General features: G+C 50.7%; 2 protein-coding genes across 3 annotated transcripts; both read right to left on the bottom strand.

Annotated features, from left to right (window-relative positions):
* Window positions 1–71: 71 nt before the first annotated feature.
* Window positions 72–11,598, bottom strand: LOC130536286 (protogenin B-like). The gene is made up of 19 exons (XM_057052129.1): window positions 11,509–11,598; window positions 10,792–11,091; window positions 8,408–8,552; window positions 8,204–8,337; window positions 7,829–8,125; window positions 7,584–7,743; window positions 7,263–7,510; window positions 6,774–6,938; window positions 6,297–6,602; window positions 5,455–5,640; window positions 3,785–3,880; window positions 3,503–3,689; window positions 3,270–3,397; window positions 2,875–3,045; window positions 2,608–2,784; window positions 2,378–2,501; window positions 2,155–2,290; window positions 1,987–2,082; window positions 72–1,906 (listed from the first exon to the last, which is right to left on the bottom strand). The coding sequence occupies exons 1-19, from the start codon at window positions 11,576–11,578 to the stop codon at window positions 1,511–1,513; spliced, it is 3,522 nt and encodes a 1,173-aa protein (XP_056908109.1). The 5' UTR covers window positions 11,579–11,598; the 3' UTR covers window positions 72–1,510.
* A 1,520-nt stretch (window positions 11,599–13,118) lies between these two features.
* Window positions 13,119–23,818, bottom strand: LOC130535891 (DNA-binding protein RFX7). 2 transcript variants are annotated; one of them, XM_057051277.1, is made up of 9 exons: window positions 23,418–23,818; window positions 22,201–22,234; window positions 21,155–21,255; window positions 20,496–20,618; window positions 20,301–20,417; window positions 20,057–20,141; window positions 19,781–19,988; window positions 19,407–19,702; window positions 13,119–19,324 (listed from the first exon to the last, which is right to left on the bottom strand). In XM_057051277.1, exons 1-9 carry the CDS (start codon window positions 23,543–23,545, stop codon window positions 15,980–15,982), a joined length of 4,437 nt encoding a protein of 1,478 aa, XP_056907257.1. In that variant the 5' UTR covers window positions 23,546–23,818; the 3' UTR covers window positions 13,119–15,979. The 2 variants fall into 2 exon arrangements, with proteins under 2 accessions (XP_056907257.1, XP_056907258.1); XM_057051278.1 differs by having other exon boundaries at window positions 21,170–21,255.
* Window positions 23,819–23,871: the final 53 nt, after the last annotated feature.

Here is a 23,871-nt window from a genome sequence, read left to right as displayed (position 1 = left end):
ATAATAACAGTTAATTCTATACTCTAAATCTACATTTGGCACCTGAGTTACAGTTAAATGGGCACAATTAATTGCAACCATCAAAATAACCTTTTTATAGCAATGAATTACACAGGACAATGTTGAACTTATATCAAAGGTCACATTAAGGTGGGGAAACATTTTCGTTCACAAGAGGCTAAAAAGTTCCTTGAAAATGAAACAGATCTGATGAAAATTCATACTGTGATAAAACAAAACAACAAATCACTTTGACCGCTTGAGCCTTAAACAAATGAGCTTTCTAGCTACCAAAACAACTGGAAATCATGTGACATTTGGATGCAAATAATGCGAATGAAAACCAAAGAAAACCACTAAACAACAGAGACTTCAAGTTTCTTTGGTTAAGGTTATTTCTATGTCAAAGGTATAAAACTGATTATGTTGCTCTTCTCATACAGGGTTTCCTTTTTGATAGTCAGAATCCTTCACTGTCACACCTGGACAGAAAATACAATGGAGAGAGAAAGAATTCTTCCTCATGAAACCGATCTTTGGTGTCCATCATCTCCAGGCCATAATGCCATGGTTCAGCTGGATGAACCCACGCGAGGAAGAAGACAACTCTTTGGATAATAGCATCGGTGTCGCTGCAGCATTTAGCAGCGATGTAGAAGGCAAACGGAACACAAGCGGGAGGGACTTGTGCTAAAGCTTTCACCAGAATAAAGCGTCAAGGACATTTACACCAAGTAAAGCATCATTCTAAGGAAAATGTACATCATTGGAAAGATTTTTTTTTTTTTGGCAAGCACCCCCTCATATATTTTTGGCTGCTTTATAATATCTTTGTATTCTCAAACACTCTTTGGGTAAAATTTTCCACATCTTTGGGTCTCCTCTTCCAAAAGCAAAGCCCTTTCAACGTTAAGGCCATGTTAAAGCTTTGAGTCTGAGTGCACTCAAAAGGGCAAATGGTGTGTTTTTGGTAACGCCCGCACCATTTGACAGCACCTAATGCACTTGTTATTCTCACCACACGCATCATTCAGACCGCGTGAAGCCAAAAACTCCTTCACAACTGCGAAAACTGAAGAGAAAAACAACTGAGGTAAAGGCCAGAAAGTGAAGCGCCGGCAGACGAGGCGAGCGGCGTTTCAGCTCCGTCCCATCTGAGAACGTTCCGCACCGCGAGAAGGCGCACGTCAAATTTATGTACAGCAACCGAAGACGGAGGTAGGTAAGTCACAGGGTTCCAGTCCACACCCTCGGCTCCAGCAGGAAGTCGTTAAATATATATAAAACTGTGTGACAGCACTTTCTAACATTCTTCTTGACATTCATCATGGGTGAGCTTTGGTTCAGGACAGCCTCGCCAAACACAAACAGGTAGGTGTTTTTTTTAAAGAACGGAAAATAAATGCTGTGACGTTCACGCGCACAAAGTCCTGAGGTAGATCCGAAGCATCCGTCCGTCATCATAGCAGCTGCCTTTCCATCCCCTTGGTCCTGGGAGATAATCCCACTCCTAGGAGTCAGCGCCGTCGGGTGTGTTGGGGGTCAGGCCGTAGTTTTCTGAGGGGCGTCGGGACTGGGGAGCCTCGGGGGCGGCGTGCCGGCACGACTGCCTCAGAATCGCTTCGTTTTCCACCTTGAAGGACGGCTTCGCTTCAGTGCCGGGGTCCTCCGGGCCAAAGGAGTGGGGTCGGGAGCGCTGGCCGGAGGAAGGGCTGCTCATCTCCTCGTTGCTCTCCTCGGTGGAGTAGTGGCCCGAGTCAGCCGTCTCCTGGCTGCCCTCGCTGCTGTGGGAGCTCTCCGAGGGAAAGAGCTCCTTGGATGGAGGCGGCATAGCAGCTGATCCGAAATGCTCTTCATACCTCAGGACGGTTCTGCCGGGTTCGTACAAGCTGGCTCTGCACTCGTCCTGGAGACACAAGTGAAATTAGGATTAAAAAAAATACGCAGGGATGGAAGATGTCGGAGCAGGAGGTGTCGGATGCTTACATGGCTTCCTGGTGGATTCACGACGTCCCTCTTAAAGAGAAGCCAACTCTTGCTTTGGTTCTTGTTGCTGGCCGGACCGGCGCTGTTGGATCCCCCCTGAAACAGGAGAAAAGGTGAGAAACCCGCTTCCATTTGGCTCAGCTGGTCACAAGCGACCACTTATCTCACCTTTGTGTCTATGAAGTGAGAGCTTATCATGGGCATCAGGGCCTCGATGGTCTCCGGGAGGCGTTCGTTGGGCAGAGGCCGACCAACCGGACCTTCAGCAGCTCCCACAGCCAAGACTTTGTGACCCGCGGATTTTCTGCCCAAAAAAGGATTCAACAGATGTCAGAGAAATGCAGGACGAAAGCTTGAAACTGAGCACAACTGGGGTGGTCATAGCCAGCACCTGGGTCTGCCCTTGTTGATGAGGATCAAGGCACACATGACGATACAGGCCAGGGCGATGCACACGCCAACGACGATCCCGGTCATGGACCGCTGGTCGATGTGGTACAGGCCATCGGAGAAGCCTGGAAGAGAGCGAGCAACGTGTGAGAGGCCTCGACTGTGCTGATTGGAAACACTAAATGTGAAAATCCAGATAAGAGATGACGCCAGCAGGTTCCTCCATCGTACCTGCTGGATCAGGACTGGAGTGTCTGGGGTTCTTGCTGCGGTGGGTGTTTCCCCGCTTGGGTGCCAGTTCCACGACCTGAGAGAACGGGCCGTCACCGACCCGGTTAGCAGCAGAGATCTTCACCAAGTAGACGCTGCCAGGCTCCAGCTTCTCCAGGAGAGCCATGGTGTGGGAGCCTGGAGGAGGAAGCAGGCCAAGAAGTTGAGGTTGCGAGTGCAACTATAACTTGTGATTAATGAGAGCAGATAGTTACTATAATCACTCACCCTCCCTTTGCATTATTTGCCATCTACCAGCCAGCCAAGCTTTCTGAGAGGCGTACAGGATGGTATAGTGGGTCACCACAACGTCGGGCTCTGCAGGCTCCCTCCAGGACACCAGGGCGGTGTCGTCCTCGATCAGCGTCACGCGCACTCCAGTCGGCGGCTGCTGTGGCGCTGCACACGCGGAAACGTTGTTAGCAAACATTTACAGTGGACACGAGCAGTTCCGTTAGCTTTCATCGTGATCAGGAGAGCAGAGCGCCGAGCAGAACCAAACATGGGTGTTCTGGGTTTGAGAAATGGGTCCAGTAAACAGATGCAACCAGTCCAAATATCAGGAAATGCTTAAAAAAGGAACATAAGAAACAAACACTCATGGATCCTGATGGTTTTAGTACCTGCTGGTAGTGTCTGATGGTACACTACAGAGCTCCAAGGACTTGAAATCTGGTCCACGTGGAGGCGCACCACAAACTCATAGCGAGTGTTTGGGTCCAGATTTTGAAGCAGGGCAGTCTGCGTGGTGCTGTGGAAACAAAATTCCTCCATTATGGACATTCCCAAGACTAGCTGCAGGAGAAATTCCTAAATCAGGATGGAGCTACGCAGTTAGCTTCAGTTTTTAGCTTACACTTGTAGGTAGCGGATGGCGGCGGCGCTGCGGGTGCCCACGGGCGTGCACCGGACCGTGTAGCGCACGGACTTCCTGGATGCTAAAGCCGGGGGGTTCCAGCGCAGAGTCACTGCAGTGGAGTTGCTGGCTAAGACGGTCAGTTGATCTGGAGGTGGAGGAGATGCTGCCAGTTGGTCCCTGGCCGCTGTGGGACGCAAACACAAAGTGTAAATAATTAAAATGGAAAAGCAATTCTCTTTGGAATCAAATTTGAAATAAAGAGCCGGTAGTTGTACTCACAGAGACACCCCGGAGTAGTGACGGTCTGGTCTGCCTGGTACCCTTCTCCAGCCTGACTGACGGCCAAAATCTTGACGTGATATTTTCTCCTTGGGTCTGAAACACAAAAACGATTGGTCGGTCTTTGCTAAATCTAAAGGCTGGGGCCAAATATACCATTAAAAATGACTCCTTAGCCCAAGCAAACCCCTTAAAAAAACTCCACAGTGACCAAAAGACCTATTTCAAAAAGGCAGACAAGGTGACAATTAGCTCCCAGGGTGTGTGTGTGTGTGTGAGGAAGTGGGGGCAGAGGTCACTGCTGGCCATTCACCATTCACGGACAAGGCGTGGCCCCCCCTCCCGAGTCGCCCCGGCCTCTCGTTTATCACCGGTTGTCATGTGTAAGGAGCATGAGAGAGATCATCGAGCCCCTGGGCCCTGGAAATCTGGTGATCAGTAACTTCTATGAAAAAGGTGGTAGAAACGGCTGTTTTTGGATTTCTTTGACACCCACCTTAAAACGCTAATTCCAGCACGTGCTACTAAGAAACGTGCTAAGAAAAAAGATCTACATGTGAATCAGCAGTAAAATTCAGGCAGTAAAATTCAGAGGAGCAGGTGAAACTGAATCTCTCACTCTGATTTTAACTGGGCTTTAAAGTTTGGGCTTTAGCTAAATTACTGTTACAATTGCTTCTTGTTTCAGGGAAGTATTCTAATCTGGCTCATTTGGTTATATGGCCTTATGGGTATTGACCAGTCCAGGCGGTTTGTCCAGGCCTGTTGTGGGGGCAGGGCCTCAGCGTTCAGCTGCTGGGATCCTACGCCCGTGGGACTGGGGAGGGGTTTGACTGAGGTCACCAGGTCAGGCCAAGATAGAACACAAGGAATCTGGGTGCGGGACTGTGGGAGCCGAGCCCCTTTTGTTCCCCCATTCACGTTGTTCCCCGTTTGCCTTTTGTCATGGCCTTAAACTTGGAAGGTGGAGAGAAATATGGTTCCAGAACAGGACGTCACAGCCGAGATCACAGCCATGAAGGCGGCAGCTCGGACAGAAACATTCTGAGGGGTCGATCTTTGTTGTTGTGGCAAACCTTTAAAGTCTGAACACCTGATTAGAATTTCCAATTTCCTGTTCTTGATGACTCAAGTATAAGACGGACTCAAAAAGCTGCCAGATAAAACGATGCTATCAGCAAGTCCGATCAGGCCCAGTTCAGCATGTTGACTGTTAAAGGTTATTTACATGGACAGCACAGACGAGCACAAGGTCCCGACCCAGGACTGCTGTCCCACGACCAGAGGTCAGCGGACCGCTCCAGCTCTGGCCAGTCCCAAGAGACTTTATTTGTGTGCTCTGCTGTCCAGTGAAAGGGGGTAGAGGCGCGGGTCTTAAAGGGCAGGTCTGGCCCTGAAGACAACACAATAGCCAGGGGTAATTATGCAAGTAGCAGGATGAGAAATAGTAGTGGGAGGGCCATCTGGACCCTGACCTCTAACTCTGGAAGGCTGGGCTCATGCAATCATGCCAGGCTGGAGAGGGCTGCTGCTTAGGCAAGTGGGGTCGGCCATATTGATCAGGACAGAAGGCAAAAATGCAAATAAAGAGTGAATCCAGACCCACTTGAGTAGAAAGGCAGTGACCAGAGCACAGCAGAGACCCACGGATGGGAGGAAGCATCACGTACCGAGGCCACTGATGGTGTAGCTGATGTTCTGAGCCTGCAGCTGGATGGTGGGTTGTTCTGGATGACCCTCCTCGTGGTAGCACAGCCGGTAACCCCGGACAGCCGCAGATTCCGAGGAAGTTTGCCAGCGGGCCACAATGGAGGTGCAGTTAAGAGGCTCAAGTTGAAGAATGGGAGCTGAAGGCACTATTGGGGGCGAGAGAGCGAGCACTGTGCATGAGCATGTTTGAAATAGATAAAAACAACAAAACCGCGGGACACCCAGCACACAAAAGGAAGAGCGGCTGATGGATTGTGAGTGTGACGAAGGGGCAATTTAGGCAGGAATTTGGCAGAACATGCGCCTCCACGCAGATTGTTTTTATAGAATAAAGTGGAATTATCATCCAGTACGCCTGTTACATGGTCTGAAAAGTGAACTTTTGCAACTTTAAATTCAAAGCTTTGGTGGACAAACCGCCTCCCCCAACACACCAGGCCATGAAAAGAGGCTATTCTTTCCCCCACATAGATGCCTGGGGCCCTCTCTTTATGACCCGTGACTGAGACCACTCCAACATCGCTGACAGCGAAGGGCAAAGGTTCCTGGGTAACCAACACAAAGACTGTGAGATAATGCTACAAGAGCAAACTCTGGCCAGTCTGCATGAGCTCCAGTGATCCTCCCGGTATTCCAAACATAACAATAAAAACAGGGCTCCAGAAGCCGGGGCTTAGGTCCGGGACCATGGGATCCACTTAGTCATTGGTTGCTTCTTAAAAAGGGCTATAACCCAACACAGAACATGCTAGCTTGCATTGATAAGAGCAGTCTAAAGCTCGGTGGGCTCCTCTCTGTTTACCGTTGCTGCTGGAGGTCTTGGGCGTCCGGTGTGACGTCCACGCTGAAGGCTCACACCAACCCGCACGTGTGGCCGCGGCCATGCGGAGCAGGTAGATGGTGTCGGGCTGCAGCCCCTCCAGCAGGTGTTGGGTGCTGTTCTGAGGTATCTCCACAGAGGCCACCGTGCTGTCTGCCGCCGTCCGATAGGACAGCCTGTACGCGGACAAGCGGCCGCGGCTCACCTTGGCGGGCAGCGGCTGCCAGTTTACCTGGATATCCGTCGAGCTGTGACTGGTGAGACTGAGCTCTGGGGTTCTCAGGGGAACTGTGGAGAAGAGGAAGTAGCGCACAGTGACCGACAAGTTCAAAGCTAAACTGTGTATTCGTTTCAAAATGCTGCTAACGAGCAGAGCGAGAGAAAATGAAGGTCATGATGTGACTTAAATACGCGTATTTGGGTTTAAATATGCAATATTTGAACGGCCTCTGTTCTTACCGTCCTCCAGAGTGTGTTGTGTGACTTGGTCTGACATGCGACTGGCACCCATTGGCATATAGGCCACAATGTAAAAGCTGTAGTTTCGTGCAGATTCCAAGTCATCGATGATATAGCTGGTGGTGTCGTTGCCAATAACCACCTGGTACTCTTCGTTGTTTAAACCTGCCATGCAAGGATCAGGCAGGTTAGAATATAAGGCCAAACCTCACTTATATACATGTGATATGAACTAAGAAATGGTTAAATATCTCCTTGGGCTCCTGCTTTGCAAGCCCGTGAAACTTAAAGCTGCACTGGCCCTTTAACTGCAGCGTCCCAGCAGACAATGTGCTGCCTAAGCCTGTTTTGATTCCAATGAAGTTGCCTCTCTGAGACCTCCTTGACAGCAACCCCAGATGGCCGTCCCTGCGAAGCGGGCTACACGAGGGCTCACCGTGAGGCTCAATCCGTACCCGCTCACACCTTCCTCCTCACACCAGTGCTCACCTTCAGCTTTCATATAGTGGATGGAGTAGGCGATGACTTTGTCTGCGTTGTAAAGCGGCTTCTCCCAGGCCAGTAAGATGGCGGAGCTGGAGATGGTCTCGGCGTGAACGTTTCTGGGTGCGCTGGGCCTGTCCTCCGACATGACGACAATAAGGCGAGCCAAGGACAGAACAGAACCTTGTTGGTTCTCCGCCAGGCACTGATAGATGGCATCATCCTCGGGGATGATCTGAGTTATCACCAGTTTACTGCGGAACAAGTTTAAAAAAAGATCTTAGTTGTTACGCTCTCAGCAGCCACGCCTACGACACGACCACGTACCTGCTGTACATCTTAATCCTGCCGTTGAGGTGAACCTCTTCCCCATTCTTGAGCCAGCTGATGCGTGGCGGCGGCGCCCCCTCAGCTTGGCACATGAAGCGAGCGGTGCCGGCTCTCGGGCGGGTCTGGCTCTCAGGCTTCTCCACGATGGACGGTGGCACTGAAAGGCATCAAACCCAGGCAGCGGTTAACACCTGCAGGCGGCTGAGGTCCACGCTGGGTAGCTGCTGGAGAACGTTCTCTACCTTGAACCGTGAGGTTGGCGGCGGCAACCGTGTGGTTGCGGGTTCCAGGGGTCGTGGCCCGGCAGAGGTAGACCCCGCCGTGCTTGGCAGTGACATCAGCGATGACCAGGTTTCCGTTGCCCAGGACTTTGGCGTTGTACACGTCGATGGGTTTGCTGTCTGCTCGGCTCCAGGAGATGATGGGCGAGGGATTCCCCGTGGCCACGCACTCCAGCACCACAGTCTGGCGGAGAGACGCCGTGACGTTCTGAGGACCAGCAATGATCCGGGGTCTTTGGCGAGGTTTATAGTGCGGACCTGCACAGGAAAAAAGAGCGCGTTGAAATAAAATAAAAGCGGCCTTCTTGGGTTAACGTGACGGCTGCGGGCCCGTACCGCGTCTGACAGTCAGCGCCGCCTCTTTGCTCTTCAAACGGCCACCGGCGTTAGTCGCCACACATCGATACCGTCCGCCATCTTCTGGCTGGACGTTGTGGATCTGGAGAACTCCATTAGGCAGGACAGTTATCCTGAGAACAGGGAAGAGAAAAGGTGAGGGTGGAGGCGGTCCGGACATTCCCGGGGTCGACGTGCTGGTACCTTTCAGTGTGCAGCGGTAATGTGCTTTGGTTGAGCTCCCAGGTGATGGTGGCTGGGGGGCTGGAGGTGACCACGCAGGAGAATCTGGCCACTGAGCCCTCAGTCACCGCCGCAGGTACCGGGTGCAACGCGAACTCTGAGATACCTGCCAAGAACCACCCAGCATCAGCCGCCGCGCCGTGTTTCAGCAAGAGGTCGTTTCTTTACCTTTAGCATGCAACGCCACTTAGCATATTAAGCCCTGAGTTTGATGGATGTTAAGTGTCTCGGTGAAAGGAATTGATCCGCGATGTCGCTCTTGTGCGGATGAGCAACGGAGAGCAGCTGCTCCGCTCGATGGATCAATGGGAGAATGACAATGAGCGATGCTGCGCTGCGCCGGAGATGAGAAGTAATCCATTTGCTCTGCATCCGAGGGATTACAGATGACCAACTATTATGGGCAAAGTTGCAGTGGGCGGCCCAACTTTGCTGAACTCACGCGCACGTGTAAATTTATCACTGCGCCACTATGAATTCGATCATATAACCCTCAACGTGCACATTTAGGCACATTTGGCCAACAGCTTTGAGTTACAATGTGTCACATTTTCAGTGCCCAAAAACAACAAATCTGCGCTCACCTCCTAAATCTCCTAAATTTGACCAATGACCTTTGTTCACAAGGGTGATACCCCCCCCTTCTCCCCTGCATCCCTCACAGGAAGGAAGTCAATATCATGTTAAAGGGAATCAATACCCTATTCCCCCACTGAACGTCCACATTAAGGTGCAATCCCTTAATTTCAGACCTAATCTCATATCAATGTTACACATTGTTTGTATTAAACAGGAACCAGGACGGCCGTGTGTGTTTGTTTGGATTTGGGATTTTGAGTTCAGGATTGGTCCTCTGAAAGGCCTTCGGACCATCCTGGACACCTGCCTCCATCTTTGAGAACCGGGGCATATTAACCAGACAGCGAGGACCTGGCAGATCTTCGTCCTGGGTTTGGTGGTCTAGATGGTGGGTGGGACCTGCACAGACCTGCCCTCTAATGTGGACACCTCTTTTAGAAAGAACAAATCAATGTGGAGGTCAAACTGCACAAAGCTTTCTCCACAGAGGTCAAATTTTGCATCTACCCCCTCTTCCATTCAATTTTAGCCCAAACTGGGAAGTTTACCGTCAGTCTACGAAAGACCGTGTAAATATTGTTGCAACGGTCCAGCAAAGGTGATGGATAAATGTTTGTTTCCTTCTCTAAATGCTGTGAAACGGATTAGAAGCTGCTCACAGTCCATCACTTTAAGCTAAAGTTGCTCTCGTGAATGAGCTCCAGAGAAAGACACAGCGCATTGAAACAAGCCTCCATAATGCCCCCCCCCTTACAATTTAGTCTAAAAATCACCTCTTTTCCTCGTTATAACTAACTCAACTATTCTGTGGGACGGGGCAACAGAGGCAATAATCAAGTGAAGAGGATTCTGGGATGGGGGAGCGAACAGCAGGACAGCCCAGCCAGAGCGGGCCTGTGACATCACAAAGCCTTACCCTGCAGACCCCTGACCCCCAGGACCTCTGGACAGAAGGGGGGGGCACGGAGGAGGCCCATCCTCCACTGCCTGGCTACAGCTGACCAAAAAACCTTTAACCCTTTCTCTGACAAAGGCCGGACGGCCAAACTTGACATTTGTTTTATCTTTTCACCTGTTGTTTTTTTTGGGTGGGGTGGGGGGGTGGGGGTTGGGGGGGGGGATTCTGGTTAATCTACTAACATCAGCAGCATAGCTAGATGTTAAAAAGTTGTAGATATTTTAAATAATGATGTATTTTTATTGGTTATACTCTGCACACTATGGGGTCAAAAGTCTTTTTTCAGCCTCAGTATCACAGAACACCCTTGTTTCCATGGCAGCGCTGATGGGATATCACAACCCGAGACCCATTAAAGAGTCCACCAGCCCCCTGAATAGGCACAGCTGTCCCGTCCACTGATATGTGGACAAACAAATGCCCTGAAAACGGAGCCTTTTCTTCGGTGGCGGTCAGGGTTACTCCAAACAAAGGCTAAAAGCCGAACGGCCTTTCAGAGATTCCTCTGTGTAGCAGAGCGCTCCGCCTGCAGAGACAATGGTATCACACTGGCGTAAAAAGCTCGTTTCTAACTTTTTGGGAAGGACAAGAGACCCAGAGGACGAGATTTATGGAGCGATTGTGGGCTGTCCTGAACAGAACTGCCACAGCCAAACGTCTGCAACCTCCAATAGCACCAAAACTAGCAAGAAAATTAAAAAAACCCTGGTTTTGCATCTGCTTCATCTTCAGGGCAATGACCCATGAACCTGCCCAATGCTGGGTACACGAAGCGTGCACTAAAGTCTGAACAGCAGCCCACACTTACGTGCAATAGTCAGGTGGGATCTTTGGCTTAGGATAGCTCCGTATTTGTTCTGGGAGAGGCACTGGTAGAACCCTTGGTCTGATTCCTCCTCTGTGTGCTTTGTCTTTGGTATGAACAAGGAGCCGTTGGGCAGAAACTGCGTGTGCTCGCTCTCTGCCAGCCGGACTCCATTCTTCAGCCACTTGATGGTGACCGGGGGCTGCCCGTGGGCCTGGCAGTCCAGCACAGCAGGGTCCTTTGGTAGCACGGTGAGGTCCGAGGGCTCTGTGATGAAGGACAACTCGCTGAAACACAGAACACCTGGAGAGGAGAGCAAACTGCTGAGCAACACACACAGCAACACCAACAGCTGTCACACTTTATGTCTGGCAAGGAATAAACACCGCTGATGAGATTTGCTGGCAGAATAATTGACTAAAACTCGAGTTCCTAAGGTAAATATGACGTCACAAATATACGACGATTAAAGAGAGTTGGAAAATAACGGAGCCGGTTTGGTGACCAGCGTGAGAGGGAAAAGTTGGGATCAGTATCTCAGTGCGTGGATCTAAGTCAGGAAGCTGCCTCAGCCTTCATAAGCAGCTTCAGGAGTCAACAACGACAGGAAACGCTGCAGTTAAAGGCGCATTTTGCGCGTCCGAGATTCAGCGCTCCGCAAACCAGAGCATCTCTAAACGAAAGTCAACGGTACAAAATCAACCCGAAAGAGACTCTTACCCGATAGAGGAAGAAACAAAACGAACAGAGGCGGCAGGAAGCTCCGGGTTTTCATCTTAAACTTGGCCATTTATCCGGATTCTTGGCTCACGCGTCCTGCTCGCACATCCTCCGAATCTCTTCTGTGCGCACCAGCGCAGGAGCGGCGCCTCACGGGGATGGGGGGGGGCTCTGCTGGGGGACCCGGCCCCCGCGCTTTGGTACGCATGCGCACGCCGGCAGACCCTAACGCACGGTGGGTGCGAGGACCCCAGGGGCCCAGAGGAGGAACCGCCACTGTAACCCAGCGTCAATGACCCAAATTCAACTCAACTGTTTTGAATGTTCGAGTTTTTATTTAGTTATTGTTTATGTCGATGTGAGATTGTGGACATTGTCTTGAAGAGAGCATAGCAAGTTGTTCAGGATGTATATATGTATATAGGATGACTAGGATCAGGGAGCATCGCCATCCTCTGCTTTTAAAGCTAGATTTTTATTTTTATTTTAAGTTGGACCGTGACAACGTGTATTTATTTTAAGGCCTTTCTGGAGCAGCTAGGCTGACTTTAGCTGTAGCATGAGGAGAGAGAACAGAAGCGAGGAGATTGGCCCCCGCAGTAAGGTCAGTGAAGAGCACCTGCCCCCCCCACAGAACCCAGTAATTATGAGGAGATATCGATGGGTCTAATGAATTCAAATATTGATCAGGCCTTTTGACAATGACCCTCCTGTTTCCCAGCCCTCCTTCTGCAGCTGTCAGGGTCGTCTGTCCCGTCCCTCAGCAGGTCAGGGTGGGGGCTCCGGTTGGTGCTGCGAGGAAGGGGTCACTGTCCCAGAGATGCAGCTCCACGCTTCAGCATCCAATCAGGAGTGGAATCAGGTATTGATTAGAGTCAAGTATTGATTTAATCAGCCTAAGCTCTAGTTATAATTCAAGGCTCTAACCTAATGGACAGGTTAATTGCCTCCCATGAAATGTTTATTCCACCGTTAAGACTTTGTAAATACTGATATTGAGAGATGTTAGTGTGTGTTTGAGAGATGCCCCGTGTGCTCCCACATGGGGCATCAGGAAAGGTGATCCCCCCGTTTCGTGAAAACCGCCGACTCATGTTGTGGCCCAGCGGCCGTGGTCAGTGCTGGGCTCCACATGGCTTAAGGTCGGGTTGTTGGGCCACGATCAATAATGTTAAGGTCATTAACATGTTATGAATAACGGAGCCCTGGGAAACGCAGCAGCGGGGCGGCGCTCCGGCCTCTGATAGGCCGGGACTTGTCTCCAGGAGAGACCCCCCCTTGCTGATCTTTGAGGTCAGCTGAAGCGCCGATGGCCTCTGACCTCCTGCCACAAAGGACGTCAGAGCCTTGTAACGCGTGCACAGGCCGCGCCACCATCACACCTGTGTAACACACAAATTAACACATTTTCACCCGTTTGCAAGGTCCAGAAAGGTTGCACGCTCTGGCTGTCAGGTGCAGGGGATTGTGGGTAAAAAGAGACGCCCAATTATCATCATTAAGTTATGAATATGGAGCTTTTTAGTGGATGCTTTGGTACTTCGGCCGCCTTTCTTTTATTTTGAAAGGTTTTTTTATTGACGGCAGTAAAATGCGGAGCCACGCGGACGTTCTTTAAAAAAGGTTTATTGGCTTTTAAAACCACTTTTAAAAATCTCACCAGTGAGTACTTTCCATTGAAAAAAAAAGAGGAAACAACGCGTTTGCAATATTAACAAGCTACTGTACAATAAGCAGTACACCAGACGACACCACAGAGGAGGGTTCTTTTTTCTACCGGTAGAAATGGACAAAATAGTAAAACAGAGTCGCTTATGGGTCAAGTTCAGGGTAAAGACTCAGTCACTGCTCGATGGAGCTCCTGTATCCATGAAGAGGTGCATTTCCTTCATTCAAATTCAAATATATCAGTGCCGTATCGTTAAAGAAAAGAAAGAAAAGGTCACGCTTCTTCACAAATTCAATTGCTCCCCCCCCCCCCCCCAGAACAATATCATGTAAAATCCTCAGGAAACAGTCAAAATAACACAGAGAACAACATTAACTTAGTAAACAGGAACACAAACTAAGTAACTCAAGGAACTAGCACCGCCAGTCTGGTTAACAGAACCTGCCCAAGTCACAGAAGACAGTGGTTACCAGGAACAAGTACAACAGAAATCATCACACATGCGTGCGTACAATCATTTATCAACATAACGAGCACGTAGGTTTTAAAAGGTTATTGAACTTTTTCCCCTTTATGCTATATTCTCATGTATGAGAATGAGTAAGAAATGTGTATCTCACTGAGATTAATGCACATTTTGCTACAAGACAATTTGTCATTTTCTGATAGATTATTTCCCCTACTCCAGTAAAAAATGTCTTTTTTTTGTTTTTCCTTTTTTTTTCATGGGCATCCATCATTACATTTGTCCATAAAGTTGTGGCGTGTGTCATAAAAATTTAGTGCAATAACACGAACCTCCAAAGTTTGTCGAAACATGAGTTTGTTATTTTTTTTCTTTTTCCAGTGTCTGCCGAGAGGCTTTGAGCGAAGCTGTCACAGAGATGTTTGCAACCGGCTACAACAGTATCGTGATTCTTTTTTATCCTTTTTTTTTTTTTTTAAACTCTGAATAAACCATGCTATAGATCCTGCTCAAAGCGCACGTCACTTCTGCAACCGCAGAGACCTACTCCACTTCCAATAGAGAAAAAAGTAAAGTAAAATCAGCAAGCGAGACCAGACAGCATTACTCTTACGACACATTGAGCCAGAAATGTAACACACAACATACAGTATCTTTCTGACTATAGATCTGCTTTTTTTTCCTTTTAGCTGGCACATATTTAACTAGAATAATGGCCATAGAATAGTGTCTTGATACATCAAATCTCTATGTATCTATCCTATTTATAGATGGAGCTTAAACATGACTCGTACAACATTGACAATAGCCAAAAATCGAGCGAAGCATCCTACTGTATCACGGCGCCTACCTGGCTAACAGTGATGTTTCAACATGCTTTCAGGTCCATGGATACCTATAGAACAGAGGACAGTGACCGTTTCACAAATGTACAGAAATTTACAAACTCGGTTTATGCAACTTAATGCCTTCCTTTCGAATGCAATAAAGTGTTTTTGTCGATTTCCCGTCGGCGTCCATGTTTTTAAGCGTGATAATCTCATAAATTATCCAAACAGATCGTCTTTGGTATGGAAATAAGGCTGGATTCCACCACGCATATAATTTAATTTCTCTCCATCACAATACGATGTATATGTCAGCCTCTATAAGCCTTCTCCATACCATTGATATACATATATATTTTCTTTTGTTTCCCCAGGCTGGGAGTATAACATGCCATAAAAAAACAACATCCTCATGACTGAGCATGGACTTGCCTTGGATTTCACTAAATGGCAGCATGTCAAATTCACCTAACTCCATCACTCATCAGGGCACGAACAAAGTAGCCATTATTCTATACAAACGCTGTTGTGTTACGCAGAAAACCAAACGTGAAAATGGTACTGAAAATATCAGGAACAGCTGCCTTGATATGACAAAGCTCTGGATGGTTCTGAAAACGTAATGCTCTACTATATACAGTCACTCCACAGATGGCGTAAGGCCTTGGACTTTGGGAATAAGGCAGCCAGTTGTCGGTCTCTCTCAGCGACTAGTCCACAAAGTGGCCCCCGATTCCCATCTTCTCTCCACTGATTCATCTGCTCCCTTTATTAATTCATAATATTAAACAGTACAAGAAGTATAGGCTTTAGAAAATTTGAGATTGGGCAGAAACTGCGCGTGCACTGTTGGACAATGCTCAGGCGTTCATCAGTTTCCCACTGATTTGGTATATGATAAAGTATAAAGATCATGTGATAAAGTCAGCACCTGGCAGCATTCCTGCCACCTTGTCTATAGTCAGATATGGCAGGCAAACGTACTACAACTACGTGCACTCGCGACAATCCCAATGTTGCCTCCGTTTGGCCCAGCTGGAACTGCACACACTGAAATTACCACACAACGGCATACGATTTTTGGTCTCTTGTGCCAAATCTCCAACAGATCTCGCTCCCGTCGACTGTCTGTTCTATATTGCAAATATTGCATTATTGATTGGTTATAGCATGGAAGATTACGTTTTCCCAGCGTTCTTTCCCTACCGGCCTGCGTCGCCAGTGCGTGCCGCCACCGATGACGCGAAAAAGGTTGCATGTTTCATCTCGCGCGAGGGAGAAAAGTGGTTACGAAACTCTGGGTGGGAAAAAAAAAAAAAAGAGATGAAAATAAATGAAAGAGGAGAGACGTGAACTGAACATCAGTGGGAGAGATTTTTCTGGTAAGCCTGGCACTTTAAACAGAACAAATGGCGAAGGCCAGACAAATCCCAACAAACTATAGATCAGAAACAGATACACCACATATGCACCAAACGAACGACAGAGAACAGAAATCATAGAGTAGAATCAGCCCAGCATCTCCACCGTGGTGGGCTGGTCTTTGCTTTCTAGCCAGTCAAAACCGGAGTTCACAGTATCACTGCATATCTGCTGAAAAAGAGGGTCGTTCTTCAGTTCTTCCAGTGTCGAGTCTTCATACTGTTCCTGCTGCTGATTGGGGTCGAACAGCAGGGTGCTGTCCAACGTGTTAAGGTCAGTGATGCTACTGGACAGATCTGAGGTCAGTCTGACGTCACTTGAAAAGTCGGACGCCACGGCGTTGAGCTCCGAGGCTACCTGACCCACCAGCTGGGAGCTGGGGTTGAGGCCGTCGTCTCCCAACAAGTCCTTGACGGTGTTGTTGAAGTCCAGCTGCTGCTGCTCGTCCTCTCCGTCCTGCTGCTGTGTGCTCTGGAGGAGAAGCTGCGGCGGCGCCGGCACGGGATTCTCCTGGTTCTGCGGCGGGTCTTGCTCGCCGGGACCTGCTTGTGCTTGGCTCTCCCCAGTGGAGAAATTCACCTGCTCTCCGCTGCCGGTGGTGAGGTAGCCGTGCTGCTGGAGCTCAAAAGCAGCGGGGCTGGAGTCAACGGGCAGCTGGGACTGGTGGGAAGTTCCTCCGGGGAAGCCGCACGTCGACTCCAGCATCTGTGTGAGGTCCATGCGGGCCGTGTAGTTTGAAGGGAGGTTGTTTATTCCCAGCCCGCGAACGGAGTCGTCTGCGTCTGCTTCCAGCTTGCTGAGGAGAACGGTGGTGATCTTGGCGGTGTTGTTCTGAGCCTGCACGGGCAACATCTCGCTCTGCATCATGATGCTCAGGGGGACCGACTGGCTGCGCTGCACCATGCTGTGGACGGAGCTCACCGTCTGGGTGTTGGAGAAGATGCTGAGCACCTCGGTGGTGCTGAAGGGGGAATGCACCGCCCTGGTGGTGGTGGCTGTGTTTGTGGTGGTGGTCGGGGGCCCGGAGTTGCCGCTGAAGTTCCTCTGCCGCACGGCGGGGCTAACGCTGCGGCAACGGAAAGTACCGGACGCGGATGACGTGGACGCTTTGCTGTCCAGCGGCGCAGGCACGGCGAAGCTCTCCTGTTTGGTCGGCGTGGTTACGGTTGTGACGAGCTGGTGCTGCTGCTGCTGCTGCGGCGTCTGTTGCTGCTGCTGCTGCTGCTGCTGCTGCACCGGGGAAATGGGAGTCAAGCGGCCGAAGTGAGAGGAATCCTGCCTGGGCTGAGGCTGGAAGGACTGGCCGGGTATTGCAAAGGCATGCGGCTTACGAAACTGGTCGTCTACCAGGTCTTGGTAGCTGGGAAGAATGCCGATGCTGTGGTTGGACAGAGGGCTCGCGGAGCTGCTGTTGTAGCGGTTGTTGATCCACTCCAGTTTGGCCTTGTCGGGGTGCGTCGCCATGGGCCTCTGCATGGGCTTGACGGGGCTGCTGGAGACGATGCTGGCGTCGTGGTAACCGGTAATGCTGGAGTTTATGGGGGTGAATGCGAAGGGATTCCTGCACTCCACTGGGCTGGGGGGGACACTGCTGCTGCAGTTGGACAGCGGCGTGCTGATAGGGGTGTGGCGACCCATGGCGCTGTCGACAGGGGTGATGGGAGCCATCCGGGAACAGGGGCTCTCTCTCGTCAAGCTGTGGCTTAGTGTCATTTCCGAGGTCGGGGTGGGCGTCGGGGTGGGAGTGGGCGTCGGGGTGGGCGTTTGGACCGGAGTGGTGCTGCTGTGGGCAGAATGGTAGAAGGTGGCGCCGGCCTGGTGGGCGTTTAGTAAGGAGCCCTGATTGCTGGATGGCTGGCCTGGCAAAGACACGTCGACGCAGCTACTGAACAGACCCTTCAGCTTCATCTGCTCCTCCATCTGCACCAGCTCTTCCACGATGCTGTCCTGGGTCATGTCGTCGTCGTTGAACGGAAAGTAGTCCATGTTGGGCTGGGAACCGGCAAAGTCCACCATCTCCTGCGTGAGCGTGAGCTGGCCTGAGGCCTCGGAGGGCTGGGCTGCGATGGCGAGCGGGTCGCTAGGGGCTTGTTTATGCTCTGCTGGTATCTGCTGGGCAAATGCCTGCTTACGGAGCTCGTCCAGCTGTCCCTCCTCCCATATTGTGCTCTTTAGGTCGCTCATCACAGAGGCTTTGTGTGCTCCTGAGTTGGCTGGTATGGCACGAGGATCCCCGCTGATCTGCTGCAGCAACACCTGATCAGAGGCGTCGTTTCCAGCTGGTCCAGTGCTGGTGTCAGTGCTGAGAGAAAGGACTTGGGGTTTCACCACCAGGGCCTGAGGTTTGACAACAGGCTGGCTGTGTGTGACGGGGGCGTCGGAGAGTGCAAGGATCTGAGGGGGCCCCGTGGAAGTGTGTTTAACAGTTACTTTGCAGGGGGCGCTCTCCGGTCGGGCTGGAGTTCCTGGCCTGGGAATCCTCTTCACTGCAGCACTGACTCCAGGTTTTGGATTGTCAACTACAGCCAGTGGCTGCTGGGAGATGAACACCCTCTTCACAGGAATGACGTGGGATTCCCCGGTCGAGCTGGTCCTCTTCCTAGCGCTCCTGGCATCCAGGGAGGGATCCTTGGTCACTAGGGTAACGGCGGAGGAGTCACTGGACGATGTGGTGCCGTTCTGATTATCAACAGTCAAGTACAGGGTGCTGTCATGGCAGTTGCTGTTATTGCTGTCCTGAGTCCCAGCTGCAGCTACAGAGGAGGGGGAGCACGCCGCGTCGTTCTTTAGCCTTGCCGGCGCCAGCGAACACTTCACCAGGAAGTTTGGCTCGCTGGCAGCCCTGAACTTTGACGTCCGCTCCTCTTTGGCCCCGACAGCCGTCTTCTCGGTGCCAAGGGAGGCGCTCCCGTCGTTCCCGCCCTCAGACTTAACTTTGGCGTCAGCGGAGAGAGTTGTGGAGGATACCGGAGCACCGGGTCTGACGACGGGAGAGTGGGGGGTGAGGGCGCTCACGCTCTGCGTCGTCTGGGAGTCGTCAGAAGCCGCGATGGTGGTCACGCCCGCCGAGGCGGGGCGCGCGGTGGCGTTGCTGCTACTGGGAGCCAGGGCGATGGCCGTCATCTTCACCACGTTCACCGAGCTGACGTGGGAAGTGGGCATCACAGTTTTGATGGGGCTGTTGGTGATGAGCAGGGTGGGGGGAGAGCGGAGCGTGATGGCACTGGTGGCAGAGGGCTTGGGCAGGATCTGAGCGTACCGCGTGCCGTGTCGCGCCAGCCTGTCGCTCACTGGACTGGCTGAGATGTTCTGGGGTGTTTTGGGGGACTGTTTAAGAGACTGAGCGACCACTTGAAAGTTGACGGGCAGCACCTTCCCCTCTGCTGTCCCCACGGGGCTCGGCGAGGTCATCAGCTGCCTGTTTCTCTGTACCTGGGAGGAGGAGTAAGTTCAACATTCAGGCACCTTTATCAAGCCTCAGCACGATCATTCGGGAGAAAAAGCAGGTCCGTACCGTGACCGGGCTGGGGACAGCTGCTACCACGATGCCTATGGTGGGCTGAGGAGAGAGGAGAGCCGGGCTCCCACAGGGGATGGTGGGGCCCGGGGTACTGGCTTCGGTGCGCTTGATTGGGGTCTCACTGGGCAGGGGCGAGTGCAGCTTTTGCTCCTGCTGCTTCTTCTGGATTTTGCGCTGCAGTTGCTGCTTCGCATCGACAGAAGGAGAAGGAAGGGTTTTCACCTGGGGCTGGAAAGTGTTGGCCTCGGCCGTGGGGACAAACGCAGAGGCTGGTGTTGGCGTCTTCATTCCTGCCGCAGGAAAAAAGGAGGAGGGAATTGTTTGAAAGCCATGGGAAGAAGAGAGTTGGGCAGGTTTGGAGCACCTACCTGTGGGTGTTCCAGTCATAACAGTGAGTGCAGCCATGGACTTGGTGCCGATGTAGTGGCTGTTGAGCAGGAAGCGTGCCAGGTCCTCCACGTTATCAAACTGACGACTCAGGACCTTTTGGGCCCATTCACACACCAATCCGCAGGCCGCCGACCTCATGTCATCCTCAGCACTCGGGGACTGGCCTGTTGGCTCCATCAGCTCGCACTAGAGTCAGAACAAAGCGAGTGAATGTGCGCCGGGCGTCTTCAGAGGTTCAAGACTCTCGTACTCACCCCATCGCCGGATTTCTGCAAATCCAGGTTGGGTAAAGATGGCATGTGAACAAAAGCTTTCTTCCTTAAACCACTGTAGCAGTATGTGAGGAGGAGTTAAGGCCTCTGAAAGGATGATGGTCGTCAGTGGCTACAGGCTGCACGTTTCTGGACCCGTGCAGGTTTTAGAGTCAGTAGAGTAGTTATAGAGTATTAGTATTAGTTAGAGTATTAGTTAGAGACACCGATCAGAAACAAAGGATATTTGGATTTCCCCCTCATGCCCAGGCGACGTGCTTTCATGGTTGGAAAGACGTTCTTCATGATCTTTCCAAAGTCTGCTGCACTCAGGGGGTTGTAGCCCAGATTGTCACAATAACTCCTACAAAAAGAGGGTTAACGACGGTTCAGAATCGCACATCACAGCACCCGCCGCTGTGCTCTGACTGCTCGCACTCACTTGTATTCATCGTAGACCTCTTGTTTCGGGAGGGAGGTTTCTTGGTGCTCTTCCAGGTGGTTCCGTATCCAGTTGAACGCATACATCTGTTGAGTACGGCTCGATGACATGGAACTCTGATCACTGAAACGACGCCAAAGCAAAAACAAGCATGTCTGCTGAGGCGGCGTTTTCCCCGTCACGTCCCCTCGATGCAGGACTTTTAAGACCATCCTCTGGGAGAGGCGAAGAGTTCAGCTCAAAGTTGGGGGTGTGCGTGGAACAGATATGGGGACAAACTGCTTGATAAGCAACCGCCACAAGCAGAGTAGGACTTTCTGACCTAGAAGGTTCAGGAGTGTGTTTTTGGATGGTGGAGGATCATCAAGACAAAAAAACAACCCTCTGGACGAGAGGCAGAAACTCAGGAGGCACTTTTGAGGGCAAGAAGTGACTGAGAGCTGCTGCCACCTGCTGGTCAGAGGGGAGAAAACGGTATTTGCGCAACAGCAAACCTGGAGCACATAATCTCCAATAATGATGAGGAATCAAACTGCACAGCTGAAAATTACAGCTTGTGTTTTCCGTCTATAGGCGACGCTGTAGGGGAAATAACCGTTTTAAACTTTTAACTGAACTTTTCGCCGCTTCAACAGCTGTGATAAAGGAAAGCAGCAAACCTGGATGAAATGTACCTTTTGTCATTGCCACTGCTGGGACCAGAAGGCAACTTCAGGTAGAGGTAGAGCTTTTCGATGTCTGTAAACTTCTCAACATCTTGCTGTAAAAAACACAACAAGGATCAAGAATGAGACTTCTGAGGAACACAAAGTTATTCTTCTACCCAGCTTTATTCTATTCGGCTCTTCCAACCTTTGAATGAGCAGCGTGTGAAACTTTTATGTACTCTGTCCTCTACTTAGACATTCACCTTTGTTTTACATTATTAATAACAAGAGGTTTAGTCTGTCCAGCAGCGCCCCCTAGAGATTGTGTTGAGTACCACAGCAACATCTAATTACGTAAATGTGAATAATTTAGCAAACAAAGTTGGTTTTCAGTCTGCTTTGAGTCAAACTTTTATTTATTTCGGTTGTATGTGCAGTGAGGGGGGATCATTTGAAATTATCTTTGAAATTCCCTCTTCTGGCGGCCATTTAATCACTTTTTAATGTAGTTATAGCTGTTTATTGCTTGATATTACAGCTTAAATATTACTGGAAATGTTACTACTAATAATAAAAACAAAGGCTCAGGTTTTTGTGCATCTGATGCATCAGTTGAGTGTATTTTATCAGGACGAGCACAGAAAAGGAACTAAATCTGTCCACTGATGCTAAAAAAGATCTGTAGTTCTGCCTCTGACAAGACTTTGTTGCCAAACTGAAGGAGTGCGACACTTCGGCGCAGACTTTGCACAGCAAAATGTGTATAAATAGATGTTTTTGGAGATAAATGTGACTTAGCGGAGGCCAACAAAAGGCGTCTAGTGTGGACAAATGGCAGAACATGTGTGAATGCGTTCCTCCATAACTCCTGTTTGTAGGTATTATGTAATGTAGACATAAATAAAACACTGTCTTTGCTGCAGCCTGCACACAAAACTCTTTATTTCCAAGAATCAGCCGTCACACCCGTTACTAAGACGCATCAACAACAAGTTACGTGGGATTTTTTTTCCCACAATAACAAAGAGGGAACGATGAAGCTGAGCTTAGATACTCACCAATATGCTGTCCACTTTTGATTGTACAGATTTGCTGCAACGAGACAAACACATCAGACAACCTCTTGTTATTATCGCGTTATTACACGGAAAACATCACACGCGGCGCATAGCAAATTTAAACCGTGAAGCAGCTGCTTTGTTTGTGCCCCTGGACGATCCTGTGGAAGACACTGGCGGCTGGAGGAGTCTCACCTCTCCACAGCTGCTTCTAAGGGTCCCTGGCCGAGCTTCAGCTGCGGCCGTTTAAGGGAATTCAAACACTCGAAGCCTCTCAGGTTGTGTTTTAGCTGTTTGCTTCAGTCTGCACAGCAAACATTCACCATGTCCACAACATCCTGCCTGCAGCTGGCGGCGCCTCCACGTCCCGTCCGCAGAAGTGGTGTCACGTGGACACGCCACAGAGGGAATTAAAATCTTTAAAAAATGCTGAAAAGTGTTCAAAAGTACCACAGGTTTATATGCACGAACCCTCCGGTCTTCTCTACGGTTCTCTACCATAGAAGAAGGTCGAGAGTTTCAATGCGGTTGACGTGTTTACACATGATTCTAAGTTTTGGACCAGTGGGCCTCTCACCAGCTGAAATATTCACCACGAAAGAGCCAGAAAAGGGAAATTTAGGCACAACATATCAGATGCAAACCTACAGATATAAAGAACAAATGAACCATTGTGTAAATGGGAACGTGGTGATGTTTTTACACCAATAGGATACATTGTTAGTGGATAATATGTTGCAGTTCTCAGCAACATATTTCGGGTCTCGGTCAGACGCGTAGTAAAACGTCACCTGCGGGCTGGCAGGAAGCCACAGTGTCGTAATAACGCCGTAATAAGCAGAAAGAGTGGTCAGGTGTTTGAGTTAAAGCCGCGTCCGGCCTGTGACACCTGTCAGCAGCAGCAGCATCAGCTCCACCGCTGGACTCGGTGCCATCCCTCACATGGCCTCCTGCTAACGACGCCGCTGCTGCAACACACCCGTCGTTAAGGCGTTGTGAACGCACGACCCGGCGGCCGCGCACGGCGTGGCCCCGACGGCTGCGGCCGTGCTCGGGCGTCAACGTGCGCCCTCTCCGCGGGAGCAGCCGCGTTCTTTCCAACCGCTTTGTGCAGCTCACATCCTCCCCTGCCTCCCCACGAGCTAGATACGCTAATTAGAACGCTACGGCTAGCGAAAAGGACAGTGTGGCTGCTCGGGGGTCGCGCTCATCCTTACCAAATGGAATTCTTTATTTTGAACTGTAACGCGTTCGCCTCGGGCCCCTGGAGTCCTGGCACCAACGCTGGAAGAGAGCCTAATCCCGAGGCAGGCTTCTGACCAGGTTGTTGTTGATCATCAGCCATCGCGATGGAGGGGTGGTGGGGGAGCTTTAACAAGTAGGCCTCATCCCCGGCTGTGCGCTGCACCGGACCCACCGCTGCTGGAGCGGCTCAGTCAGCTAGGACAGCCCGCTGAATCCGCCGCGCGGCATGGCTACGAACGCTGTGATCTGACCCTCGCAAAGCACAAGAGGAAAGAAAAGGGGAAAAAAGCACCCGGGAGTACAAAAGACATTTCGCAGAGATCTCACCGCTGCCGCAAATAGCACGCCCGCAGCAGCCAGCAGCAGCTACAGACGAGCTGCCTGCGTCAAGTCACCGACGGGAAGGGCGGACGGAGCCGGAAGTAC

Source organism: Takifugu flavidus, chromosome 13, assembly GCF_003711565.1.
Source record: "Takifugu flavidus isolate HTHZ2018 chromosome 13, ASM371156v2, whole genome shotgun sequence".
Lineage (NCBI taxonomy): Eukaryota > Metazoa > Chordata > Actinopteri > Tetraodontiformes > Tetraodontidae > Takifugu > Takifugu flavidus.
This window is presented reverse-complemented; position numbering and strand designations above follow the sequence as displayed.

Coding starts and splice junctions, on each gene's coding strand:
- LOC130536286 (XM_057052129.1), bottom strand. CDS start 11,578: ATGGCCAAGTTTAAGATGAAAACCCGGAGCTTCCTGCCGCCTCTGTTC. Junction 6,939..7,262: donor CCACTATATGAAAGCTGAAG/GTGAGCACTGGT, acceptor CTTGCATGGCAG/GTTTAAACAACGAAGAGTAC. Junction 5,641..6,296: donor CAAGACCTCCAGCAGCAACG/GTAAACAGAGAG, acceptor CGCCCCCAATAG/TGCCTTCAGCTCCCATTCTT.
- LOC130535891 (XM_057051277.1), bottom strand. CDS start 23,545: ATGGCTGATGATCAACAACAACCTGGTCAGAAGCCTGCCTCGGGATTA. Junction 20,619..21,154: donor AAAAGGTACATTTCATCCAG/GTTTGCTGCTTT, acceptor GCGTCGTTTCAG/TGATCAGAGTTCCATGTCAT. Junction 19,989..20,056: donor TGCAGAAATCCGGCGATGGG/GTGAGTACGAGA, acceptor TTCTGACTCTAG/TGCGAGCTGATGGAGCCAAC.